The sequence below is a fragment of the Mus caroli genome, unplaced genomic scaffold (genome assembly GCF_978045245.1).
Source record: "Mus caroli unplaced genomic scaffold, Mus_caroli_1 scaffold_4, whole genome shotgun sequence".
In the NCBI taxonomy this organism is placed as follows: Eukaryota; Metazoa; Chordata; class Mammalia; order Rodentia; family Muridae; genus Mus; species Mus caroli.
The window spans coordinates 153,860,726-153,884,083 of NW_028227259.1; the positions used below are offsets into that span (position 1 = coordinate 153,860,726).

Consider the following 23,358-nt stretch of genomic DNA (forward strand, 5'->3'; position numbering starts at 1 on the left):
AAGTTTCTGTTGACTATTAATATATCAACATGGTTCAACCTAATGCTCTTTCTAGGAGGCATGTCCTGCTGCCTCCTGAGACATTTTGTACCATTTTATATCTGTGGTTTTGGCTTAGCTCTGTTCTTTCCGCTGCTCTCATGTCTTGAGCTAGATTGCCCTCTACATCTGGGACAAAGGTGGAGGACCGGCCCTCACCCCTGTGCCTGAGTTTTGTACGGAAGATGTGGACCCCCGCTGCGTCACCACGTTCCATTCTTTCCTACCGCTCTGTGTAAGTGAGAAAACCTACGTCCAGAGGAGGATGTGCCTATTATGTGCACAACATTTGCTTGTTGTGGACATAACATTGTGCTGGCAATTTATGTATTTAAACATAAACCAGCTTTTGCTCCAAGCCATGCCTGTGCCTTCTAGGTAAGTACTGTTGCCATTCCCCTCTTCCGTATTGAGATGAGGGATGCACGAAGAGACAGTGTTGCTGGACCCAAGTCTGTCTGCTTAATACTCGGAAGCCAGTACCAGGGAGAGGAGAGCTAGAGGGAAGCAAGTGGGTCATGTGACTAGGTCATGTGAGGGCCTGTGCAGCACACCAGGAGGTGGAAAGGGTGTTGTCTCCCAGAGACTGTCTCAGAGAAAGCTGGTGTGCATGTGCGTGTGTGTGGTGTGTGTGTGTGTGTGAGAGAGAGACAGGGCTTTGTGGGAAGGGAAAGGAAGGGGTGCAGTGGGCAGAAAGAGTGGGTGCGCTGAGTAGGGCCTTTGTCCTGTAAAGCCTACCCCTCTGTCCTCATACCCTTCTTCCTGTCTTTCCCCCTCTGCTCTTTTCTTTCTACCCCTCCCTCCCTCCCTCCCTCCCTCCCTCCCCCAGCTCCAGCATCACACTAGCAGCGCTCTTCCTCGGCTGCTCACAGCCATGTCACAGCCCTTTATATGCTTTACATTTAAAGAGTAAGGAAGTAAACTGAATGTTACATTCTGGTGTTATGTGAGGGTCACCAGATATTCTGGAAATCCAAAGCAAGACTGCAGTTAACACTCTTAACCACTTAGCAGAGCAGGAAGCCATGGAAGGGAAGCTCTGCCCAGGTCCACTAAGGAGTGGCCTGAAGTGATAGGAGTTTGGTGCCAGTTCTTAGAATGGTACAAGGCCTGCCCCTACCACTCTCAGCAGGTGATCTTGCTTTTGATGTTCTGGCACAGTTCAGATTCTCATGGAGCAGACACTAAGTCTTCATGGCAGATCTTTGGCAGATCTATGGTTGACTCCCACTACGACGCTGAAGGCTCTGAAACTTACCAGACCGTTGACCTTTGGGTTTTTTTCTTTCGTTAAGGCAATATATTCTGTAACCTTACACAGTATGTGTTATTCTCAAGTCAGTTATGGAAAAGGTTGTGTGTACTGTCTTAAAAGGTACAGAGAAACTGCATACACACTACACACATACACACATATACACATACACACTGCACATACATACACATATGCATACATACACACTGCACACACATACACACATACACACTGTACATACATACACACTGCACTCACATACACCACATACACACACACACACACCACATACACATACTGCACATACATATATTGCATACACACACTGTGCACACACTGCACACACTCACACATACACACTGCACACACAACAGTACACACATACACTGCATACACACATGGCACACATACACTGCATACACACACTGCACACACCTGCACATACACACACTGCACATACATACACATATACTGCATAGACACACTGCACACACATGCACATATACTGCACACACTCACTCATATACACTGCATACACACTTAGCACACATATACACTGTATACACAAATTGCACACACACACTGCACACACACATACACTGCATAGACACAGTGCACACACATATACACTGCATTGACACACTGCACATACTGCATACACTCACACATACATACTGTACACACATACACTATACACATACATAGCATACACACATTGCATACACATACACTGCACACACACATGTACCCACACTGCACACACATACACTGCACACACATATACTGCATGCACACATGCATACACTCACACATACACACTGTACACACTGCGCACACACTGCACACACATACACTACATACATACACTGCACATATACACCTTATAGTGTGACAATAGAGGGGACTTGTAATACTTGCAGTTCCCAATGGGCTACCAGTCTTTTCAGACCTGAAACCTATTTGCTTTGCAATGCTCTTGATATCTTGAGTAACAAGTACATCACTATGAACCAATCCCAAACTCTTAAGTGGTGGCTTCACTGTGACTCTTATTACAGTTGTACAAGAAGACACGTAAGAAGGTGTGTTCTAGTTTGCTCATTGTTGCTGTGACAAACTGACCAAAGGAAGGTGGGGGAGAGAAGGGTTTATTCGGCTTCTCCATCCCCATCACAGTCCACCATGAAAGGAAGTCAGGGCAGGCACTGGAGGCAGGAACTGAAGCAGAGACCGTGACAGAACACTGTTTACTGGCTTACTCTCCATGGCTTTCTCAGCCAGCTTTTTAATACAAACCAGGGCCACTTGTTAAGGAGTGATGTTGCCCACAGTGGACTGAGTCCTCCTACATCAGTCTTTAATTGAGAGAGTGTCCTACAGGCCAGGCTGATGGAAGCAAACCCTCAATTGAGAGGCCATCTTCTCAAGTGACTGTAGTTTGTGTGAGGGCAACAAAAAGTGTAACCATTAGGTGGGGCCAGAGCTGCCCTAGGGAGAACCTGAAGGTATACATTGTCATCAAATCTCTTTGTGCCTCCTTCAACCTGTTTGGGCTTCCTCCCACCCAGGGTTTGAAGCAGAGGGCAGAATATCCATGGCCTAAACTCAAGTAGACAGTAAGGAGTCATGTATGACTTCCTTCCACATATGGCCAGACCCAGAGAAGCAGACATCTCCCTCTTGCATGAAGTCACCTTCTGTTCCTCTCCCTCTGTCAAAATCTCCACTAGTTGAGAACATGACTAGACAGTAACCCACATTTGTTAGTTACCTGCCATGTGCTTAGTAAGTAGCAGTGACAGCAGCCTTCTGGTGACTGTTAGTCCTGATCTCTAAATGACCAGGGGAGTCCAGAGGGCTTAAGGGGCTTGTAAGTATGGCTCTTGGTCTGCAACTGCTGTGCAAGGACACAGCTGTAAGGCTGAGCTGGGGTACAGGTGCAAGGCCGAGCTGGGGTACAGGTGCAAGGCCCAGCTGGGGTACAGGTGCAAGGCAGAGCCGGGGTACAGGTCCAGGGCTTATCTGGAGGACAGGTTCAGGGCTGAGCTAGGATTCAAGACCAGGGCTGACCTGGGGTATAGGTAAAGGGCTAAGCTAAGATTCATGTCTGGGGCTGAGCTGGGATGTAGGTTTAGGCTTGGGAGGGAGATAAGTTCAAGGCTGGACTCACGTAGGTCCAGGGTTGGAGCTGGGAGGCAGGTTCTGTGCCACCTGACTCCAGAGCCTACACTATCAGTTTTCCTCCATGTCCCCTTTCTTCCCTAAAACTACCATGGAAATGGATATCTATAGCATCGATTATTTTAACTATATTTAAGATCTACTGTGGGCATGAAGTCCGGGTAATGCTGACCTACAAATGTATGTAATGTTTTTTCTTCTTCTTTCTCTCCCCTACCCCCACTTTTTAGGGAATACCGGTAAAGAAGGAGGAGATTTTTGTTGCAGTAAAAACGTGCAAGAAATTTCATGCTGACAGAAGTATGTTTGGGGCTTTTCCCTTTTCTTGAACTTTCGAGATCCTAAATGTCTGTGAAACAGTGCAAGCCAGGTGCAAACTCAAGATGGGAAGATTATGTTTAGTGGATGCCAAGGGAAAGAGGCTGTTAGATCAGGGTTCCTCGCTGGGCCACTCCAATCCCTGAGATCACTTAGCAGAGGCCATTTTGTCTTGAAGCATGAGTGGTCATAGCTCTTCTAAATACTGTGGAGATCAGCGCCTTATATTGAAAATGGTAGCCTTGGAGACAGCGTGCAAGTGGAAGTCTGTTCTGTCAAGGGTCCTGCTGTATGAAAGCCACCAGAGGGGCTTCCAAGGAAATACAATACCAACAACGATAATCCTTTTTATATTTATTCCCTGTGTACACGTTATTACTTTTTAATGAAGAGTCACGGGTTTGCTTTGGAAAAGAGGAAAAAAAGTCACCTCAGAGATAGAGGCCCGACTTATAGAAACACCGGGGTGCACGCAGATTTCTGGTGTCTCATTGTAGAACTTTGCTAGCTAAAGTGATGAGGTTAAAAGAAGAAAAGGCCCATCCTAATATAAATGGGCACAATTCCTCTTTTTTCCTGTCTCATCTGAATCTGCGCTTTGCTGGTGCTTAGCACTGGGTATGCTTTTGTATGAGCTCATTTTAGCACTTCTGTTTTTCCTTGTGAAGACTGGTGGCACGGGGCGTGGCCTAAATGTAAGGGGCGTGGCCTAAATGTAAAGGGCGTGGCCTAAATGTAGGGAGCTTCCTAACACAGCTGTCATGGTCCTGGGAATAGGGTGTTGGGAGATTCGTGTGTGTGTGTGTGTGTATGTGTGTGTGTGTGTGTGAGTGTGTGTGTGTGTGTGTGTGTGTGTGTGTGTATGCGTATATGCAGTAGCGCAGTCTGAATAGGTTATAGTTTAAGGAAGAAGATATTTGTAAAACAAAAGACTATTCTAATTTGAATTTATAGGGTTACCTATGACATCATCACCGATTAAAACCCAGTAATGAGTTAATGAGTTGCTAGGTTTGCTTGGATTGATCATGCCAAATCCCTAATCCTATTAAATTGGACTGACTATATTTATTATACAAGGAGGCCTACAGTTAATAGTCAATCAAGGAGTTTAAATAAGACTTTTATTTATCATAAATTTAACCTAAATTTAATCTAAATCTGGCAGGCAGGGCTTTTGGGGGTGATTGTGAAAAATATCCTTGAGGGCCTGGAGAGGTAAAAAACACAACCTGCATTCAGTCTTCAGCGCCCACATAATGGCTCACTTCTGTGTAACTGCAGCTCGAGGGGTTCTGGTGCCCTCTTCTGGCCTCCACGGGCACTGCACACACATAATGCACAGGCATATAATAAAAATAAATCTTTAAATTTTTTGAAAAAAGGTGGTGGGAAACTGCACTAAATTTCTTTTTTCTTTTTTACTTTGCAGGAAAAATATTTACATTGATTTAGCTGATCTTGAAGCTGTGCTCAGATGGTTATTTTTGCAATATTGATATTAATAATGTAGATAGTAAGAGGAGTGTATTTTTCAGATAATAATGAAATGAAAAATTAAAGTTCCTTCTTGCTGCATTTTCCACAATCTACAGAAATGAGTGTTTGTTCATTTTAACTTAGGAATGTTGAACAATTTGGTTTTCTTAATTCCTTAAGATCAAAAAATTTTAAAAAAGATATCTATGAAATGCTTTTATACTTGGATTCAGAGTTTAAACTTTTTTTTTTTAAATTACCAAATCTCAAACATTTTTCTTGGATCTGAGGTGACTGAGACTTGAGACTTAAGGGTGGGGGGGGTCTGATGTTTTCAAATGTGGGTCTCTGCAGCGAGCTCTCTTTAAACTTCTGTGAAGAAGGCTGCTTTTCAGATTGGTTCCTCCTTTTGGTGGGTGGACACAAAGCCTGCCCATTGGGCTCTGCGCAGTCTCCTTTGAAACTCTAGTCTAGCTAGGGAGATATGACTCAGAGGCTGAAAACACTCGCTGCTCTCCCAGAGGACCTGGGTTCGGTTCCCAGGTGTCAGTCAGCTCACAATCGCCTCTAACTCCAGCTGCAGGGTATCTGACACCTCTGGCTCTCGTGTACACCTACCCACGTGCAGACACACACACACACACACACACACACACACACTTTAAAAATAATAAAATAACTTGTTAAGAAAAGTCTAAACACCAAGAAAACTGATCAGTTATTAATGACAGTACCATATGGCTTCTAAATCTCTCTCTCTCTCTCTCTCTGTCTCTCTCTCTCTCTCTCTCGTGTATAAAACAACCAATCTAATTGTAATTGGACAATTTCTCATGCTATGTTAATACTGCGATCCCCTTGAATTTGTAGAGAGGGCTGAGGAGACCAATACCTAGCTGACCCACATCCCATGGTCTCTGGGTACCCGAAATGTGGGGAGCCTTGCTACAGTCATCTAATGTTATCAGGGTAATCAGAGTCATCTCTTGGGATCCTTAGTCTCATTAGTTTAAAAAAAAAAATCTAAGAACAGACTTAAATAGAAACTCCAAGACAATTTAATTAGAATTTAAAAGAAACACTCCGAAGCAGGGAAACCGAGTCTTGACAGATGTGGGGCACATGGAGTTGAGCGGGCATGGAGACACCAGGAGGGGTTTTAGGGAAAGCCAGAGAAACCCCGAGTCCCTGAGAAAGCATACTTGGGGGTTCAGTCAGCATCTGGAAAAAGGAACGCAGTAAATAAGGAAAAGTTACACTTGTCTGAGGGCGGACAGACCCAGCAGAAACTTCTAGAGAGGCACCCGGGGCAGGAATTCTGGGAAGGGTTGAACCTGTCTAACTGAGGGGTGGGTCCTTACCTAGCCAATCGGAGGAGACAATGGCATGTCTCCACCCGGAGGTGGATTCCACGATTTACTTATTTATTTTATGAATACGAGCATTTATTTGTGGATAGTGCACATGCCGGGTGCCTGTGGAGGTCAGAAGAGGGCATCAGGTGCCCTGGAACTGGAATTAGGATGATTGAAAGCCGCCGTGTGCGTGCTGGGACCTGAACCCAGGCAGGAGCAACAAGCGCTGTAAACCAGGGAGGCTTCTCTCTCCAGCCTCAGCTACTCTCCATTCCTCTGGCTAAGAAGTAGCAGCTTTCTCTTAGGGAGAGGAGCCTCTAGTGCTACTCCATTGGGTCAGGAGGCAGGACCGGGGCTCTCTGCTCTAACCTGACTCTGCTTGCATATATTTCAGACCTCAGTTGATAAATTGTTGTCGATATTCACATTGATGCCTCACGATGGGCAGGAGCCGCGCAGGCAGGCTTTTCCTTTTCAGAAGCAACGAGGAAGGGTAGCAAGGAATTGAAGTCAGCTTGCGTGTGACCCATAGCACACACTGGGTGGGGCCTCGGCAGATTGAATTTCTGTCCAAGCAGAACACCAGGATAGGGGCTGGTGTTCCCATTTTCCTGTTCTCTCCTGGGGTAGAAGTCTGTGAAGGAATAAAGGCCAAATGGCAATGAAAGGGAGGAAAAATACAACAGATAAGAAAGTATGTTTTTGAAAAACCAAGAGTGGGCCATGCTGTTACCCGGCTCATGATGTCCAAGTCACCTCCGTGGAAGAAGAAGAAGGATAGAATGACAAGGGTTAATGCATGCGGAATTCACATTTTATGTCGCCCCAATGGATTGATAACAGGACCAAGTTTGAATATCATAACCGTTTTGCTTGTATCCCTAATCACGAAAGAGCAACGCTGCTACTGCATTTGCCTGGAGTCCGACAGAAACAGATTAGAAAATTCACAGGGCATAGCAAAAAGAATTTTATTTATTTATTTATTTATTTTTGGCTCCAGGAAGTAATACGTGTTGACACCATTTGAAACGTGTGTAGGGAAAAGACCCCTGATTTTTAATATGCATCTCAATGACTTCCTCTTGGGCCCAGGGGTCCTCGCTGTGCGACATGAGCTGTCAGAACCCCTTAAGTGTTTTCTTTGCATTGCTCCGCGTCGCCTCCGCGTGTCTCACGTTCCTAGAGCAGGCAGTGTGCGTCCATCACATAAGATAACATGTGATGCTTTTCTTTGAGCTCCCTCTAATTAAAAAGATTAAGTGAGACTTCTCAGCCTTTAGTTTCTTTTCACAGCTTCATCTGGCTCTTAAAAATAAACAACAGTCTTGCTTCCCGATTTAAAAAAAAATAGATAAAATCTATTAGGTGTGATCTTTACTGCTGTGATTGTGTCCCGGGAGGCAATGGGCGGCTTCATTATACGGTGTGTCGAAGCTGCCATCTCTGATGAAAGGTTGCGGGTACAACGCTGATCCGACCTGCTTCCCGCCACCCTGGTCAGAAGAGGTGATTGGCCGAGGGAGTCACGTGACTGTTAAATGGAGGACCATGTCCCAGATGTTGTTTTTTTGATCAGACAGGAGGGATGCTTGGCAAGCTTAGGGCCACTTTGCAAAAGATGAGGAATACTCACGTGTGTGCGTCTCTAACACTCTCGGGGTACCACAAACACCAGCCGACTGCCCTTTTTTGTTCTCCGTCCTGAGCCTGGAGAAAAAGGTCCATTTGCCAGCAAATTCCTCAGAATATAAACAACCCTTCCCTCTTGACTTCCTGGCACGTTCACATCTGATGAATGGACTGAACATTCATAAAATGTTCAAATGTCCCTTGTAACAGGGGACAGGTTTGCAGGTAAATTCTCAGGGGGTAAAAATGGGTTATTCTGATGTCCCTTACAATGAGGGGTCTCACCGACTCGAGGAAGCCCTAAGAAGATTTATGCTACCTGTGAAGCTGGGAGCTCTCCTCCTCCTCCTCCTCCTCTTCATCCTTTGAATAATAATTTTTGAAGAATAAACTTTTACCCTGCTCCAATTTAAAGTACCTCTGTGGGACACGTCCTTGAGAGAAGGATTCACTATGATTTTTCTCCATGGTTTGGATGGGCAGTCTGCCCCATTGGCGCATATGTTTGAACGTGTGGCCTGGCTGAATAGCATAAGCTCCAGGCTCAGTGAGAGAGGCCTTGCTGAGAGAGAGAGAGATGACTGTCCCCCCAAGCTCTTCTCTTGCCTCTGCTGATATGTGTACACACTCACACAGTGCATGCACACATGTACACATGTACACACACATGCACACACACATATACACACAAAATACATTTTAAATTCAATTAATTTGATTTAACTTTATATGTATGAGTGTTTTGCCTGCATGTAGTATATGTACCATATGTACACCCACTGCCCGAGAAGGCCGAAAGAGGGCATCAGATCACCTGTAAGTAGTTCTGAGTCACCATGTGGGTGCTGGGACCTGAACCTGGAGGCTCTTTCTAAGAGCAGCCAGTGTCCTTAATCACTGAGCCATCTCTCTAGCTTCCAGAAATATCTTTAGAGTCTATTTATTGGAGAGTTAAATGAACTAACTTTTGGGGAGAAGAGACATGATTCACAGTTCGTTTAAACAAAGCAGTGTTATCTGACCAATGTCTTATTATGGGGAGGTGAGGTGGGATGTGCACCCCAGGCTCAACCGACAGTAGCCCTTCAATCAGAGTGCTCTTCCCTCTGCTCACCAGCAGAGGGCACTGGCGTTCCCTCGGGTGCAAGCACCAAGGCTTGGGGCAATGAGAAAGAATGTCGCTTCTCTGTGGGGTCACTGCTGATTTGAATTTTTGTTTCTCTTTTTGCATCATGGCTATGATTGTCCCCTCTGTGGTGTATTCAGTACCCATCGTAAAGCAGACATGGGCGGCACAGGCCAGCCTTATCGAATACTACAGTGACTATGCAGAAACCGCCATCCCCACCGTGGATTTGGGAATTCCCAATACAGACAGGGGTGAGTCCTTAATCCTCTCTTGACTTAAAATCCCCATACTGTTTATGAATGAGTCAGGATAAACTGAAATCTAAGTAGTAGGATTTTTTTGTTTGTTTGTGGTTTTTTGTTTGTTTGTTTTTGTTTGTTTTTTCAAGACAGGGTTTCGCTGTATAGCCCTGGCTGTCCTGGAACTCACTTTGTAGAGCAGGCTGGCCTCGAACTCAGAAATCCTCTTGCCTTTGCCTCCCGAGTGCTGGGATTAAAGGCGTGCGCCACCACCGCCCAGCTAGGATTTCTTATTTTAATTTTTTTTCTCTTTCTTTCTCTCTTCTTTCTCTGAGTATCTTTAGATAGATACCGGCTTTCACATGGGGCTTTGGGTTACAGACAGACACTCTGCCATTTAGGAGAGATGGGCTGCACCTTAGCACTGGGTTTTCCCAGCTCCACACAGTTCCTCAGGGCTGGAATGGGAGGCACCAAGTTACTTTATCAGCTTCTCAGGTTGTTTACTAGTGAAAGACATTTTCAGAGTGGTTTGGTTTCGAGAAAGAGTTCGTGTAGCCCAGGCTGGCCTTAAAGCCCCTGTGCTGCCCTTGAGTTTGTGATCCTCCTACACCCGCCAAAGTGCTGGGCTTACAGACATTGTCTTACTTAGAGTTTTTAGGGGCTGGAGAGATGGCTCAGCAGTTAAGAGCACTAAGTGCTCTTCCGGAGGTCCTGAGTTCAAATCCCAGCAACCTCATGGTAGCTCACAACCATCTGTAATGAGATCGGATGCCCTCTTCTGGTGTGTCTGAAGAGAACCACATTCATATACATAAAATAGAGTTTCTATTGCTGTGACAAAACACCGTGGCCAAAAGTCAGGGAGGAGAGGGCTTATTTCAGCTTACATGGAAATTACTGAAGGCTAATTTCTAGAACAATTTCCCGTTATTGTGCATGACAACCTTCAGGCTCTTCTGCCACTTTAAGACTGAAAAAAAAAATTAAATGGATGCTACATATTTTAAAGCAAATAATACATTGCTAGTTTTCTCCTCACCTTCCCTAGGTCATTGTGGAAAAACCTTTGCCATTTTGGAAAAATTTTTGAATCACAGTCACGACAAAATCTCATGGTTAGTCATTGTGGACGATGACACATTAATCAGGTAGGTAAGAGTCCCTCTCATCCCGGGACTGACTGATGATAGCTATGTCTGCTTCTGGTGACAGAGTGGCAGGGATGAGGTGGTTTTAAGATATTGAACATTTGGCAGCACGAAGCAGGTCACTGCCCCACTGACTGCCTTCTGGCTACACCAAGCTTAGGAAGAGGGACTGGCTGGAACCTACATAGTTTGCATTAAAGAGGTGGGGCTGAGAGTCTCAGGAGACCAAGGCTGTTGTAGGACACATAAATAGAAAACAGACAGATAAGCCAGGAGGTGGTGGCCCACGCCTTTAATCCTAGCACTTGGGAGGCAGAGGCAGGGGGATCTCTGAGTTCAAAGCCAGCCTGGTCTACAGAGTGAGTTCCAGAACAGCCAGGGCTATACAGAGAAACCCTGTCTCAAACAACAAACAGACAAACAACAACAAACAGACAGACTTCCAACCACAACCCTGGCATTAAGTATTCAGTACAGTAGATTCTTCTCCATGCTGGAACAGATCCCACCAAAATGATCAGAGGGAATGACAGTGGACACTCTGTGGAGCTGGGCGTGGTATCTGTTCCCACTGGGCAGACTGAGACACCATAACTCAGTGAGTGACATTGTCCGGAATTGGTACTTTTGCCATTAGTTACTATATATATATATATATATATATATATATATATATATATATATATATATATTATAACTATATAATTATATATATAATATATATAATAATATATATATATAATATATATATTATTCTGTTTTTAAGTAATCACAACTCTATTTCATATTTTCAAAGGGGATGCATGGAAGGTATGAAAAAATCTTATAAACATGAAAACTCTATTATCAGAGATTTTAAAAACCTTTTGAACAGGATTAACAGCAAATCAGACATCGCAGAAGAAAAGTTTGAGAATTCAAAGATAAGGCAGTAATTACAAGCCAAAGAAAAATACTAGGTCAGGGCAGGAGGTGCTGTAGCTGACATTATTACGTCAGTTCATAAAAATTAGAATTAGTAGGCCACTTAAATATATTGCTTTAGTGTTTTGATTTCAAGTTATTATAATTGAGCCTACTATATATTTTTTAAAGGTCCCTTTATCTTATTTTATGTATTTTGCCTATATCTATGTATGTGTATCACATGGGTGCAGTGCCCGTGAAGACCAGAAGGGGGCATTAGATCTCCTGGACCTGGAATTACAGGTGCTCACGAGCTGCTATCTGGGTACTGAGAACTGAACCCCGGTCCCCTGTAAGAGCTGCCGGTGCTCTTAGCTGCTGAGCCATCGCTCCAGCCACCACGATGCATCTGCATAGAGAAGTCTCAGTGTAGACATTGTACTTTCATTTCTCTTGGTTTAATATGTAGGAGCAGAATGGCTGATTTTTAAAGAAAGTTACCATGTCAACTGTTGCATTTCCTGAAGCTGAGGACTTTTCTGCCCTTAGGAAATATACACTGGAATGGTTGGGGAAGGGTATGATATATGCACTTTTAGGAGAATTAGTGTACATTTTTTCAGGAGAGTGGAAAAGTATACATGTTATACATTTATATTTTTGATATACACGGAGGAGAGCCTGTGAATGAGGCTTTATATAGTAAATGGGGAAGAATTGGTCAATCTGGGGCAAGGGTAGCTGAGCTCTCATCCTGTGTTTGTAACTCTTCTATAATTATAAAATACAATACCATAATAGGCCAGGATGCAGCATCCTCTGGCCTTGAAAGGTTGGGGTTCTGCGTTGAGATCTGCCAGCACTGCCACGCTGCACACATCCAGCCTGGTGGTCCTTGTTAGGGAGCAGGGACGTGCTTTTCCTCAACATGCCCGACACTCAGAAAAGCCTGCAATGGAAACAGATTGTTAAGTGAAATGCTTTTCCTGGGCCAATTCCCCTTAGATGGAATTGAAATCCATCCGACTCACCCACATTCTTACTCTTTAGTGAATGCGAAGTGGGTGATAATTATCAGACTACATTTGCGGTCCCTGAGCCTTTCAGCAGTATGTTGAAAATGAGACTCATTCGTGGTATAAGAAGCCCAGAGGGACCTTAGATCACTTTAACCTTAAAATACTGAATGCCGTAGGTGGAACTGATAATTTCACAATATGTAGGAAGAAGAGAAAAACAATTCTCTCTATTTCTTTTAATTTTAAGATTTAAAAAATAAATTATTTTATGCCTATGAGCGTTTTTTGCCTGCATGTATGTATGTATGTGTACCATATGCATGCAGTGCCTGGAGAGGCCAGAAGAGGGCGCTGAATCTCCTGGCGTTAGAGATGGTTGTGAGCCTCCATGTGGGTACTGGGGATTGACCCTCTGGCTCTTCCACACAAGCTGCCAGTGCTCCATGCTGATCCACCTCTATCCCCCCTTTTTTGTTGTTGTTTTTGGTTTTCGTTTTTTTTTTTTTTTTAGCTCAAGAAGTAGACCTGTTTTGCCCTGGAAAGTCGGTGGGGGGGGGGGGTGCGGGGGGAGCGGATTTTGGTCTTTTCCACACTGAAACTTCAGTTTCCCTAGATCTTCAAGCACAGCCCCTCCGTCAGCAAATGCAGTCATTCTCTCCAGGCAGATGAATTCCTCAGACCGCTCATTGAAGACAGATTCCAAATTAGGCGCTTAGAATGTTTAACCTCCATGCCAACCACAGCAGAACACAGAGGGATCGTGTTTTATGCTCACTCGAAACTGCCAGCCTCGGCAAAGGCCTTGGCCTCCAGACGTTCTAAACCTATTTACAGTCTTACAACGTGCAGCAGGCTGCAAATGCGTGAGACTCTGGAGCCTGCGCTCGTGCGCAGGGAGGGGTGTGGCTGCTTCTGTCTTGTCCTTATAAGGTAAAACTGCTCCTGCTTCTCCTGGCTTCTCTCTTTCTTCGGGTAGCAGCTAGGAAAGCTGGGTCCTTCTTGCGTGTCACCGCCACTCTCCCCAAGCAGAGGACAGTGACTGTCTGGGACACCTGCTGTTCCCTGTCCACTTGCAACGCTATGTTCTACTCAGAGCCTGTGACACCCATCTGTGAGCCTGTGGGACTCAGAGGCATCGTGAAACTTAGTCCGTTAAGATTTTAACCCAAAGTTATGGGTCATTCAGAAACTAGTTTTCAGGATCACTGGTCAGTGCTAAAAGGGGAAGTTAAGGCTTGTTGGTGGGTGACCTGGAAATCTCTTCTGCCTCTGTAAGGCATCTAAGGATTATCCTGGGTTTTCTTTCCTCTTCCCCCCTTCCCCCTTCTCAGTCCCTAACCTTTCTCTATCTGTCTCTCTTTCTCTCTCCTGCTCCCTACCTTGTCCTACCTCTGTCTCTCTCCTGGTTCCCCTCCCTATCTCTGTCCCCCTCCCTTCTCCCTCCTTTTTTCTGTAGCTGACCTGGAACTGACTGTGTAGACCTGGCTGGCCTTACTCTAAGGATTTGTGGGGACACCTTTCTGGATTAGGTCTCTTCCCACCTGCCAGCCCCACCCTGACAGAACAACACCCCCCCCCACCCTGCCACCTTGCCATCCCTGCCCCCTCCAAGCCTTCGGAAGCTCTTTTGTGTTTCTCAAGTGTTAAAACAGCCCTAGTCTATTTGAGGAGAGGTGAGGTTTTAGCACCCTGTACTTTGGGAACAGCCTGATAGAGGAGAGTTACAGCCATCTGAGCACCTTCAGTCAGTCACCTGTCACCTGCTGCCCCCAGGGAGGCACCTGGGGCCAGCATGGCTGAGTTCAAATTGGATGAAGGACACCTATTCTAATGTACCGTGTTCATATTTTGAGTTTTTTTCTTTTAAATCCATTTATTCTACACTTGGATTTCACCTCTAAATACTTCATTCTGAAGCCATATCAGAACTAAATAAGCCTTCTCTTTGTGTCTCAGCATCTCCAGGCTCCGACACCTGCTTAGCTGCTATGACTCCAGTGACCCTGTGTTTCTGGGAGAGCGCTATGGCTACGGCCTAGGCACAGGCGGCTACAGCTATGTCACAGGAGGAGGAGGGTGAGTGAGCGGAGTGGCTTATGGACACAGCCATCTCTTGTCTTCTCTGTATCTCTATTCATCCCTTAAGGGTTAAGAGTCCAGGAACCCCTGCAGGTGCCCAAGGCCTTTAGGTAAAATGTGACATGGCAGTGTGACCTGTGCCGAAGCTCCAGAAAACCTTAAATCAGTTCCTGATCATTTCTAACACATTACAACATGAATGCTATGGAATGTCCCCTTCTGAGATGAGGATCTGACAGTGTATCCTCGGCTGGCCTGAAGTTCCTCCTCCCCCTGCCTCAGAGTGATGCTGGCTTTGGGAGGGTGTGCCACCATGCCTAGCTGGAAATAGTTTTTATATTGTGTCACTTCTGGGATGATGGAAAGGATATAGACAATAAATATTTTTCACCTGTGGTTGGTTGAATCCAGAAAAGTACTTTGAACATTAGATTTTTTTTTTTCTTTCTGCACAGGCAGAAATGGTCTGTGGTTCTGAAGTCTGTCTGTTCTGGCACTTGGATTCTTTTTAGACAATGGTTACTTCTGTTACAGAAAAATAAACATTACATTTTGGAAACAAGAACAGAATTCATTGTAAACATTATTTTATTCTTTGAAGAAATACTACAAAGTTCAGGTCAAAGTACGTGGTGGTGGGAATCTCCCTGTAAGAATGCTTGATTCTAAACAGCCAACTAGTTTTGATTGCCTTTTTAGATGGAAGAAAATGCTTATGGATTTCAATTTCAGAAAAAAAAGTCATTAAAATTTTAAATTATCCAGTGCTTAATAAATCATGTTTGATGAAGGAAGAGTATAGAATCTTAGATTAGGCAATTAAGTAATATTTATATAGGATTTATAGGTTTTTAAATAATAGTTAAAAATCAATCGTTTTAAATGAAGCACCTGCCTGAACTCTGTGGGGAAAGATTTTAATTTGATTTTTTATGGGTAAATCAATCGAGCAGTTAATCTCCTCTGTTATTGCTGCAGCCTTTACTAGTGGGTGTTGAGGAGGGTATTAACTGGATGTCAGCCGTAGACAGTTATGGTCACTCTGTGCCAAGCAGTGTTAGATAATGTTTATAAGCTTTTGAAGGGTTAGGGCCTTTCATTCCTATTTAATGAAACCTTGGTTTGGAATGGCTCTGTCTTTGTCTGTTTTGCCTGTCACTATTACAAAATGCTTGAGCCTGGGTAACTTTTAACAGGAAGAGGTTTCTCTAGCTGACAGTTTCAGAAGTCCAAAAACGTGGCCCTGCCTTGTGCTCAGTCCCCGTGGCAGCCTGCTGGTGACATCGAGGCAGAAGAGCTGGCATTGAGGGAGAATCTATGTTGACACAGAAAACAGGAGAGGCTGAGCAACAGCTTTTTTTTTTTTTTTTTTTCCCTAAAAACCTGTAGCAGGCAGAAAGGAAGCTTCCTAACCAGAACTAACTTGATTTCTCCATGTCTCAGAACCAGAGTGTAGCACCCTCTGCTTATCCAGGGTTCCTAGACATGCACTCTTTGGTTGAGCTTGTTGCAATTTCCCAGAAACACATTGTTTCTTCTTTTCTCTGAAAAGCATTGTTCTTCTTCCCAGTTCCCTGTGTCTTAGGGTCTCCCTGAAGACTTGTGTAGATCACTGTCATTTACCAGGCCTGCTTGCCAGCAGCCCTGCACAGCCCAGCAGTCGGGGTTGGATTCTTTTCTAATGCGCTTGGGTGCTCCGTACATTATGCAACCCGTTACAGTCTAATTGCCTATTTACTTCGCTGCTTCCTGCATAAGTTATGAATTATTTGTAGACAGCACCTGTGTCCTGTTTCTCATCATGGCCCCACTTTGTAGCAAAGGGACTCATTGCTTTTCAAGGTATAGAGAGCAAGTCAGTAAACATGTGTGAACACTGTCCTTTAATTTCCACATAGATGACATGAGTCATGCAAGGTTCGGTTTTTCAAAGCTCCTTCACTAGGATCCAGAAGTGACCTTTCGTGAACTGATCCCATGGGGTGGGGGGAGGGGGGCGTTTGATAAAAAGTACAGACAATGTTGTGTATCTTGTCCAGGGCCACTTAGGAGTTTCCAAGAATTTGGCTTAAGAATCAAGTTTTTTTGTTTGTTTGGGTTTTTGCTGTTGTTCCTTTTCTTTTTTCCTTTCCTTTCCCTTTCTTTTCTTTTCTTTTCTTTTCTTTTCTTTTTTCTTTTCTTTTCTTTTCTTTTCTTTTCTTTTCTTTTCTTTCTTTCTTTCTTTCTTTCTTTCTTTCTTTCTTTCTTTCTTAATATAGCAGGTTAAGTGCTAGAGAGGCGGTTCTGCAGTAAAGAGCACTGACTGCTCTTCCAGAGGACCTAGTTCAATTCCCATCGCTGCTGCAGAGTCTCATTTTCAGATACTCCATTCAAGGTACACCTAGGGACAGCCGATAAGATTGTGTGTCTGGCTCCATGCCCCCCTCTGCTGCACAGACTGGCAGGGGCAGTAGCAAACAGTCTCCCTCAGACTTGGCTCCCTGATGTCATGTGGATCCAGAATCCTGCTATCAAGGGAAGCCGAGAAGGTTCTATGAGAGAAATGTTGCTGCCTGCGATGCTGGGGGCTAGGGGGAGCACAGAAAGACCAGAGTGGGCTGAGACTCCACCAGGAAGTACTACACACGAGGTCAAATGGTGTCATAGCACTGTTGAAGACAGGCTGTGAGCCAGGCCATGGTGGCACATGCTTTTAATCCCAGCCCCTGAGAGGCAGAGGCAGGTGGATCTCTGAGTTCGAGACCAGCCTGGGCTACAGAGTGAGTTCCAGGACAGCTAGGGCTACACAAAGAAACCTTGTATCAAACAAAACAGAAAAACACTGTCTGTCCACCCCTGCATTATTTTCTGTTGCTGTGATTAAATATGACACATGTTTTAACCATGACACAAAGTAGCTTTGGGAGAAAAGGGTTTATTTCATGATACCTTGCAGTCCATCATGAAGGTAAGTCAGGGTAAGACCATGGAGGAGTGCCATTTGCTGGTTTGTTCCTGTGCCTGACTTCTGATACAGCCAAGACCAGTGCCCAGGACATCACTACCCACAGTGGGTTGGACCCTCCCATATCAATTATTAATTGGGGAAATGGCCATAGACCATAGGTCTCTTGGCCAAACTAATAGAGGCATTTTCTCAAGTGAGGTTCCCTATTTCCAGATGATTCTAGTGTCTTTCCCGATGATTGTCAAGTTGGCGAAAACTAACACTGTAATGTTAGAAAAATAACATAGTGTTTGTTTACAGGAGATACATATAAAAGGGTTTCCTTGGGAGGTAAATGTCTCTTAAGGTGAGTTTGCTTTTATACAGCTTGCAAAACTGCCCTCTCCAGTTGTCAGTGGAAGTTTCCGTCAGTACCTCTCGGGAGTTCAGCCTGTAAACCAAAGCCCTCCATTAGGTTAAGTGGGCTCCACAGCACCACTCTAATCCTCGCTTCTGTCTGCTTCTGCCAGGATGGTCTTTAGCAGGGAAGCCATCCGGAGACTTCTCGTGAGCAGCTGCCGATGCTACAGCAATGACGCTCCGGACGACATGGTTCTGGGCATGTGCTTCAGTGGGCTGGGGGTCCCCGTGACACACAGCCCCCTCTTCCATCAGGTGAGAGAGCACGTTTCTCTTCTCATGTTTTTGGAAATCTTAAGGAAGATGCTGGCAGGTTCCATGGGGAATATTATCTTTTTTTTTTTTTTTTTAACATGTGTGAGTGTTTTGTCCGCCTGTATGTATGTGTATCATGTGCATGCTTGTTGCCCACAGAGGTCAGAAAACTGGAGTATTAGATGGTCGAGGGCTGCCTTGTGGGTACTGGGAATTGAACCTGGGCCCTCTAGAAGAGCTGCCAGTGCTCTTAACTGCTGAGCCATCTCTCCAGCTCCTCCTTCTGAGCTTGTTTGCTTGCTTGCTTCCTCCCTCCCTCCCCTCCTTTCTTCCTTCCCCCTCTCTTGATCTTTCTTTCTCTCTCCCTCCCCCCTCCTTCCCTTCCTTCCCTCCCTCCCTCCTCCCCTTCCCTCTGTCCCTTCCTCTCTTTCTTTCCCAATAAATAGCAAATCCTAGCACTTTAGATCTACAATCCTAGCAATATGAGGATTGAGCATGGCAGAATCTCACTATAGAAAAACAACTTGAACACAGCAAAGAGCGTCTAAACATTGGCAATGAAGATAGAACTCACGCCTGTGTCCAGGAATGTGCAGGGGGCTAAGAATAGAGCTTTTCTGAGAGGAAGCTCATGGGAGCCCTCACTCGTGGACCCTGGTGGAAGGCATGTATGCGCCCAGGCCTCGAGTTAAGCTCGTGTCTTACACTATCTTTACGATAGCTCAGAAAGTGAATTACTCTCTGTTCCTGCCTCTCGGACTCTATGTCTCCATGTTTCACTCATGGAAAAATGACGCAGGCTGCTTGTGTATAAGGGAAGTAACGTACGAAGATTAGATTGTTCTATAGCAGCCTCTTCCTCCTAGGAAGACGGAAAGATAGTGTAATCCTGGAGTCATCATCCTTTGAAGATAATTCAGAAACGATCATTTTTAGTTATGTGTTGTTCCTCGTGCTTTAAAAGCTCTTGATTTCTCAGATTCACACAGTAAATCTGAACCCTTCCTGATGTTACAGAGGGTTTATAGCCTGCGCCCCCAACTTACACTGCTCTCTTGAGCATCTTTTAGAGTGTGGTTGGATTCGAAGTGGAATTGGCATTTGTAATGTCTCAACCCAGATCTCCATGCTGTTTGTGCTGAGAGAATCTGAGACAGGGTACCCACACCTCAGATGCCCCGTATGTAAGAGGTGGGGAGAGGGACTCAGAGCGTCCTCAGAGGCCGCACTGGCCAGCCCCCCTGTTTCTGTCAGGGTAGGTCACTGTAAAATCATAGGCCTAGATCACCCATCCCAAAATCATATTTCACTAATGGATATGGCAATATGCCATGTTCAGTGACCACTGTATAAAATACACATATTAAACCGGACAAGAATTTGTAAAAATAAATAATGGTTTTGGGACTCTGGACATCAAATAAAAACTAACGATAAACTTAGAAGCATTAATTTCTAAATTTTTTTCTCCTGCTATATATACTTTTTGAATACGAATAACGGGACACAAGTCCTTCATGTCCAAAGTCTCTGCCATCCTCCCTGTTCCCCACCCTTTAACTTGGTTACAGTGAACAATCATTTTTACCAGTATGCGCCTCCCTGGGGAAAAAAAAAAAAAAGCTTTGTCCAGAAGAGAGGTCTCGGCTTGGGGAAGACAAGATGAAAACATACAAATGTCACCCCTAGGTCAGTGTCACCAGGGCCCTATCTGAGAAGCTTGTCCTTTTCTTGCAGAGGACCCAAGTTCGATTCCCAGTGCCCATGTGGTGGCTCACAATCATTTGTTAACTCCAGTTGCAGGGATCCAGTGCTGGCCCCCATGGACCCTAGGCATACATGTGATATGTGGTGGTTTGAATAGGAATGGCTCCCACAGACTCATGCGTTTGAATGCTTGGCCCACAGGAAGGTATGGCCTTGTTAGAATAGGCGTGACCTTGTTGGAGGAAGTGTGTCATTCTGGGGGTGGGCTCTGAGGTCCAATGCACAAGGTCCACCCTGGGCAGAAAAGATGTAGAACTCTCAGCTCCTCCGGTGTCATGCCAGCCTGGACACTGCCATGCTTCCTGCCATGGTGATAAAGGACTGAACCTCTGAACCTGTAAGCCAGCCCCCATTAAATATTGCCCTTATAAGAGTTGCCTTGGTCATAGGGTCTCTTCACAGCAATAACACCATAAGACAGATACACATACATGCTTTCAGTAAAACACTCATACACATAAAAGAGTCTAAAAAAGTGTGTTACATATCATTGTAATAATTGATTTTAGTATTACAAGCTAAATAAGTTGCAATATAAAACAAATGGCTAAAGGTGGAGTGATGGCTCAGTGGTTAAGAACACTGACTGCTCTTCCAGAGGTACTGAGTTTAATTCCCAGCAACTACATGGTGGCTCACAACCATCTGTAATGGGATCTGATGCCCTCTTCTGGTGTGTCTGAAGATAGCTACAGTGTACTCACATACATGAGATACATAAATCTAAAAACAAAACAAAACAAAAACCCACAAATGACTATATTAATTTATAGACAAATTAAGGGCATGATGGAAACTTGACACTTTGATTAATGCAATCAGGATTGTGTCTGGTTTCAGTTTGCCTTTGAACACGTTGTCATTTGAACACAAAATGATGCAACCATGTCATTTTGGGGCATGTCTCATTCTGCCTGCACTTCCTATTCTGAGTTTCAGAGAATGTGAACGGTGACGTTAAATAACATTACACCCTTTCTGTTTGTGCGTTGGGATCAGAATTAAACCGCTTTTCCCTACAGGGAACTCATGTTTTCTCTTTGAAAGCCTCACCTAGGTATGCAACCTAGGCCCTGAGAATACCTCACCTCAGCTCCTGCACAGCTCACACCTGCACAGCCCACATCTGCATAGCCCACACCTGCATAGTCCACACCTACACAGCCCACACCTGCACAGCCCACACCTGCACAGCCCACACCTACACAGTCCACACCTGCACAGCCCACACCTGCACAGCCCACACCTGCACAACTCACATCTACACAGCCCACACCTGCACAGCCCACACCTGCACAGTCCACACCTGCACAGCCTACACCTACACAGTCCACACCTGCACAGCCCACACCTGCACAGCCCTGGCAGTTTCTTGGAAGAGACCTAGGAAGTACGTTTTCTTCCTTTTGTTTTTCATTTTAATTTTTTCCCAGAAGTTATATCACACACCACCAACTTATATGAATTACTGAGGAAACCTTTTATGTTTATTGCCATGCTTGAACAGTCTCCAGGACAAAAAGTGTGGAACACAGGATGTAAAGCATTTGAGAAATTAATCAAGAGAAATTCAAGGCAATAAGTGTGGAGTTTGAGGGAAAGTAGTCGAAGATATATCCCTTTCTGCTTTGAGATTCCCGTAGTCACTACTAAATATTAAATTGAAGTAGTTGCAATATGGATCAACATTTACCTTGGGTCAATTGTTATGGTGGGCATTTTAAATCTCAGCACTCAGGAAGAAGAGGCAGGCAGATCTCAAAATCCAAGGCCATCCCAGTCTACGTAGGAACTTCCAGGCCAGCCTGGGCTATGTAGACAGATCCGGTCTCAAAAATCGAAACAAAACAAAACAAAACAAAACGTTATTCTGAGATAATCATTTAAAAGATGTGTCTTTACTTATTGTGTGTGTGTGTGTGAGGGATACCACGGTGAATATATGCTGGTCAGGTGAGACTTTGCTGCATGCCACCAGGCTGTGTGCTCTTTGAGGACAAGGGCAGATTTCCTAGTTCTGTTGTGTCACCGGAGCCTGACATACATACGGAACTTGAGAGAGCAAAGTAGGTTAGTGGTTCAGTGTGGGCGGTGTTCTGTGCACAGAGCCCCGCTCTTCTCTTGGTGGGGCTGGGGAGGTGGTGTGCTCCCTCCAGGTAAAGCAGAGGGGATGAAGATGGCTTGTTAGTCAGAGACAGCTGAGCCCAGGTCTTAACAGCACCTAATGCCAAAAAGGCCTGCAGCATGGGGTCACCCACTTCACAGAGACTTGCTATCTGAACCCACATGTAAACCACAGGCAAAGATTAAGGCAAGGTGCATTCTGGCAAGTGGTTAAAGCAACATAGCTCCGGGGTTGGAAGCCAGGTCCTCGGGCTTGGCACGAGGCACTTTTACCTGCTGAGCAAATCAATTTTTTTTTTAAATTGAAAATAGACGTTTTTATTATACAATATATTCTGAGTACCATTCCCCTCGCCCAGTTCCTCCCAGGTCCTCACCGCCTTCTCCTCACCACAAATCCACACCCCCTTTTCTCTCATTAGAAAACAGGGATCTAAAAACAAAAATAAGAAGATAAAATTAAGTAAAAACAAGCAAACCAAAATAGGATGAAGGGGGAAAAAAACCTAAATAAAAAGCACAAGAAACATATAATGACTCACACATTTAGTTACACAGAAATTCTGTAAAAAAAAAAACACAAAATAGGAAATCATGAAAAAAAAAAAGCCCAGACAAAGCCTTGAGACAAAAAAAAAAAAAAAAGCAAAACAAAACAACCCCCTACATACCCCTACCTACACACACACACACACACACACACACATCTAAAAATAGCAATGAGTTCGTTTTGTGTTGGCCATCTACTGATGAACATAGAACCTGCCCTTGCATACCCAGAGAGACTCCTTTAGAGGAATCTAATTCTTCCTTTTCGAGCAGTTTTCAGTTGAAGATAACTTCTGGGCTAGGGATAGGACCTTGTGCCTACTTCCTCTCTCAGCGCTGAGACCCCATCCAGTTTAGACCTGTGCAGGCCCTGCGCATGCTCAATGAGTTCATCTAAGTGCGTCAGTCCTGCTGGGTATAGAAGGCTTTGTTTCCGTGGTGTCTTTGGTTCCCACAGGCTCCTAGAATCTCTCTATCCCCTTTCTGCAGACTCTTTGAGCCCCAAGGTAGAGATTTAGTGGTCCCTCTGCCTTGT

At 44.7% G+C, this 23,358-nt stretch overlaps 1 protein-coding gene across 1 annotated transcript in view; it reads left to right on the top strand.

Annotated features, from left to right (window-relative positions):
* The window catches only part of B3glct (beta 3-glucosyltransferase), an 84,443-nt gene that overhangs the window by 57,845 nt on the left and 3,240 nt on the right, over positions 1-23,358 (top strand). The window contains exons 9-14 of the mRNA XM_021163494.3: positions 155-274; positions 3,706-3,775; positions 9,526-9,639; positions 10,679-10,778; positions 14,660-14,779; positions 18,239-18,383. Of these exons, the coding sequence (XP_021019153.1) occupies positions 155-274; positions 3,706-3,775; positions 9,526-9,639; positions 10,679-10,778; positions 14,660-14,779; positions 18,239-18,383 (669 nt within the window). The remainder of the gene's footprint in view (positions 1-154; positions 275-3,705; positions 3,776-9,525; positions 9,640-10,678; positions 10,779-14,659; positions 14,780-18,238; positions 18,384-23,358) is intronic.